The 5000-nt window shown below is 39.2% G+C and overlaps 1 protein-coding gene across 5 annotated transcripts in view; it reads left to right on the top strand.

Moving 5' to 3' along the window:
• Positions 1 to 5000, top strand: part of FOXP2 (forkhead box P2) — a 64219-nt gene that overhangs the window by 19324 nt on the left and 39895 nt on the right. For all 5 annotated transcript variants that reach the window (XM_026090749.1, XM_026090750.1, XM_026090751.1 and 2 more), the window contains 2 exons: positions 1551 to 1638; positions 4266 to 4349. In XM_026090749.1, the coding sequence (XP_025946534.1) occupies positions 1551 to 1638; positions 4266 to 4349 (172 nt within the window). The remainder of the gene's footprint in view (positions 1 to 1550; positions 1639 to 4265; positions 4350 to 5000) is intronic.

Below are 5000 nucleotides of genomic sequence, written 5' to 3'. Positions count from 1 at the left end.
TTCAACAGGGAGAGGTCAGTTCCTTTGAAGAAAATAAATTGCAAGTTTTCTGACAATGTATAAAGGAAATGTGGTGTCTTTGGTGATGTTTGAACTTAGCATAAACTACCATGCAAGTTACAGTTATACTGTTAAATGATTTCAAATTCATGTAAAAATTGTTTTATTAACAATGAACAAAAGCACTCATAATTACTTATCTCTTTTCTCCAGCCGTGCCTCTTGCGAGAGCAGCAGAACCTGACTTATTTTGCTCACCTGCAAACCCTATTGTTGTATTCTAAAATAGTGATGTCACTCCAAAATTTAAATTAGTGATACAAATTATAGTAAAAGTGAGACATAGTTCCGTCTAATTTTTCACTGTTTCTGAAGAACAAATTCTTCCTAAGGACCAGTGGTCAAACAGCTATATAATTCTCAAAATATTCTGCCAAAAAGAAAAGGGGGAAGATGCCTTTCTTCCATGGTATAGATAGTGCAGTTTCTTTAACTGTCTGTGACCATAGTCCCTACAAACCTTAACCCTCTTGCTGACAGTGGAGGTAGCCAGCAAACCCACATCCAAGGGCAAAACTCCTTTCTTCCCCTTTCTTCTTTAGCCTGCTCCCTAAATTTTCTTTTCAGTGGAACAACTGCAAATACACTATTAAAGCTCCAAAAGGCACTTTGATCCTGAGAGAGAGGGAGAGAATGAGCTGAAATCACTCTCCTTCAAAAAACATTAGTAGATGCACTTTGTAAAGCTGTGCTCCATTGAAACGTTAGGGGCACAGTCATTTGGGTCTGTCTGGGCTGTAGTTTTGTTACGGACAGCAACCCCCGTGGTTCTCTTCCCTGTTGCGGAGGGTGATTTTGTTTGGCAAAATTGGCATTATTGCACAGTCTGAATCCCTCCGCAGAGTCTTGCTGTGTGTGTGCAAGGTGTGTAGTTGTGCATTTGCCTTCCACGCTCTCCCTCAGCTTGTGGAGCCTGGTTACTTCATCATCATCAAGGGCTGCTGCTGGAGGTTGTAATGAAAATCAGTGATGTTCCCCTACTGCTTCTGGCTTTGTTTTGGGGGAGGGGAGAAAGGACAGTCTGTTGTTATTTTTGTTTTAATGATTAAAGAAGAGCAGATGGAGAAATCTTAACAAAGTCTGTATTAATTCTCAGTAGTTCAAGCAGCCTAAAAGCAATTTGTCTTTTGAAGAATTGTTTATATGGTGACTATCTTCATCTCCACCAGCAACAAGGAGTGGAAGTCAGCTCAGTGACGCTACCAAATATTGATAACCACTTACATTGGCTTTTAGATGGCTTATGTGATCTGGGAGATAGGAACTGGGCATCTGGCAGTCATCAGTGAGAAGCAGTTTGTAGAACTAAATGAAATAACATCAATTTTGTTATTTTGCATTGTTGTATCTACGACGTGCTCTAACTAGACCTTTTCACATAACTCCCATTGAAATTAATGGAAGCCATATGCACAGGAGAGAAAAATGGACTCGGAGAGAAATTATCCTCATCTTAACACTATCTTATTAGTGTTGTCTTTCTTCACTAGGCACCTTAACAATGAACATGCATTGGATGACAGAAGCACTGCTCAGTGTCGGGTGCAAATGCAAGTGGTTCAGCAGTTAGAAATACAGGTTTGTTACATGGATGCATTATCCTATTACTTATTTACTATTAATTTAAACTAAATTGAAAACACTTGTCTTAATGACTCTGGCTTAAAGCTGTATGTTTCTTGCATGAAATTTGTTGATACTCATGAACAAGTGTTTTTTACTTTAAGATTTCTCACATTATAAATTATGCAATAATTATCTAACATCAGCATTGTCTCCTGCATTTTGCTTGAACTAAGACCCCGATGCCATTTATCATGAATGAAAAATGCAGTCCCTGGAGCAGAGACTGGATCCAAGCTGTCTTCCCTTCTTGAAATGCTGAGTCAGGATCCTTCTGCCTTCCTCCCCTGCTGACCTGGTCCTTGGCCATGCCATTCTGCAGAAGGGAACTGCAGAGGGTATCTCCACCCAAAATGACGCCCTGCCTGGTGGTGGGCATGTTTCTGGAAGTAGGAGGTGTAACCTCAGACGCACTCAGAGGGGTCCCCACTCCTCCTGCTTCTGCAGCAAATGCATCTGGAAAAACACCCCAGCTGCATCCTCCGTTCTGGCTCTAGCCATTTTTCCAAAGAGAGCGCTGACCTAGTGTCCCCCATCCAAAGGGAGAAATTGGTGTCCCACATCCCAGAAGTCCTTTTGACACCTCCTCATTGCTGGCTTACTCATTTCCCTGGACTTCGACTAAAAGTGTCTAGTCGAGGAGTAGGATCGTTATACTCAGCCTGTTCTGACTCTAACCATTAGGGGTCACTGTGTATATATATGAATGCTCTGTCCAGCTTAGAAAGAAGGACTGAGTACCCTTGGGGCCTCTCGTTATTGACACTACCCTTGCCAGGGTGTGTTCTCCATCACTGGTTTGGAATAAACTCCAACACCCAAAAACTACCATGATGGGTGCCTACACCGTGCAGTTTCCTCCAAGCCTATGTGGGTGTCCACAGGAGAGCATTTTTTCATCCTGCGCCCTTTGGAAAGGCGCAGAGTCCAAGGGACACAGCCAGGGACTCAGATTTTTTTCCTGTTTGCTATATATGTGTCATGGTAGAGAAGGAAGAATAAACAACTTTTAGCTTTCTTGCCTTTTAGCGTCTTGTCTCACCACTGTAATGCACATAAGAATCCTCATTCTTCTTTCAGCCAAAGGAAACTGTTTGGTTCTTTTGCATTTTAATACTGGAAACCAAAAACAATGAGGAGAAAGTACAATAATATCGTTTATCCCCCTGAAGTGAAAGTTTTTTAAACCCAGGCAAAGCTCTAGTTTCTTTTAGAAGATTTACAGGCTAATGTTATCTTAATTTTTTTCTTAGGGATTTGCATCGTGGCAAATAGCATGTCTCTAAAGTGTCATACATACAATATAAAGCCTAAAAAGAAATCTTTTTCCCCTCTCCTGCCTCCAGTGTTGTTTAATTAAAGATGCACTGACCAAATTATATCCAGTATATCCAAAAAATCTACAGTAATACAGGTAGTTTCTCACTGTTCTAAATTACTTATAAGTTGTTTTGCCTAGTCCAATCCCAGTCTACTGGTGTAGTTATAACTCTTGAGCTGAATCCATGCAAGGAAGTATTACAGAACTTTCCAAAAAATGGTAGTGATACACACCAAAGTGATTCTTGAGTCAGCTAATGTAGTAATCTTTTTGTAGTTATCCAAAGTCAATGTCACTAGAATACAACTTCTAGTATTTCTTCTTGCAACCTAACTTCTGAAAAAAATAATTTGTGTGGTATGTTTTCTTGTACATTCTGATATTTTTAGCAACAAGATATGTATTGCAAGCACTTTTTCCTGTTTCTGTTTTAAATTTCATAATTTGCTTGAGTCTTAAAATACAAAGATTTATGCAGCATGCGACAGGAAAATCGTATCAGTTGAAAAGAGGACAGGATTTAGTAACATGTAATGTTTTTTAAAGCCAGTTTAAGGGTTTCTTAAGAACTGTTTACAATTTACAAAGGCTATGCCGAAGTGTAACAGTCCAACTAAAGATTTAGCTTGCAGTGTGACCAATTATGCCATTTTTTGCTTTGTCTGACTGATAGTAAAGTAAGGTCCATCAGTTGTAATGAGACCTAGTGCAGTGTAGATGCCGACTCGGTGGCAGAGTTCAGTGTTTCACACTGCCTGGTCTCTGTCACTCTATTGAATTAGATTGATGATGGCAGATTGCAGGGGGCACTAACTGGACCTCAGTGGGAAAGGATGAAGTGCATAGACAATCCTAGCAGGCACTGCGCTTTGAGGACCCTTCACCCCTTCACAGCTGCTGGCACTAGTCCATTGCTAACAGTGTCCACAGGACTTTAAAGAGACACTATGGGCCTTCTAATTTATGGTCTTAGTAACTTGTTACTGTCGAGGCAACTGTGACCTCAATTCTCTTATTGACAAAAAGATGAAGTGTTATTTGTTTTCTCTGACCTTTTAACATATGAAAGGCTATAAAAGTTTTTTTTTTTTTTTTCCATGCCCAAAGTTGCATTTTCTCTCAGATAAGTTTCTACTGACATAGACTTTTATATGCAGGAATCATTACACTGAGACAAGCTCAATGATAAGATGTATCACTGCAATAAAATAGCTGTATCAGTCATTTCTAAAATGCTTCTGATCTCACTCTTTCTTAACAGCTTTCTAAAGAGCGTGAACGTCTTCAAGCAATGATGACCCACTTGCACATGCGACCCTCGGAGCCCAAGCCATCTCCAAAACCTGTAAGTGCATATTGCTTTATAAACAGTAAATAGGTCTACGAATGTAGCAGACTAAGAAAATGAACAATTTAGTGACAGTTGGAAAACAATGAGTGTGATGAAAAATATGGCAATAAAATGAAGGTAAAATGCAATAGCTTGTCAAATTGTATGTTTCTTTAAAAGTAATGCTATCTTTTACAAAATCTATCCAATCTACACCATAGGTGACACTAAACAAAGTACACCTATAAGTGTCCAAATCATTGCCTTGAAACTGAAACTAGAGAGAATATCTTTTTGTGATAGATTTACAGGTATTAAAAGGAAACCCACTTTGAAAGACCTGAAGTTCAGTGGACTCTGTAGTAGTAAAATGTAAACGTAAAAAGAATCTAAGAACTTTGAAAAAGTCTTAAATTATTTACTAGAGACACAAATATAATTTTGTTACTGTTTTTAATAAAACAAATGAACCCAAATGCTGTTTTAGGCAACAAATTTAAGTACCTTTAAACTGGTTTTTGTTTAATTTCTTTCCAGAATGCAATGTTATGTATCTCCTGTGCTGTCAGTCAGAATGATATGGGCACTGAAAAGTCAGTACCCACTCACAGTGACTCCACAGTGCTGTATGCGGCCCCAGTCCTGTAGCTAAATCTGCAGTCAGAT

This window comes from Apteryx rowi, unplaced genomic scaffold, assembly GCF_003343035.1.
Source record: "Apteryx rowi isolate R43461 unplaced genomic scaffold, aptRow1 scaffold_878, whole genome shotgun sequence".
Taxonomy (NCBI): domain Eukaryota; kingdom Metazoa; phylum Chordata; class Aves; order Apterygiformes; family Apterygidae; genus Apteryx; species Apteryx rowi.
Note: the sequence above shows the minus strand (reverse complement) of the source record. Positions and strands in the feature narration are given on the sequence as shown.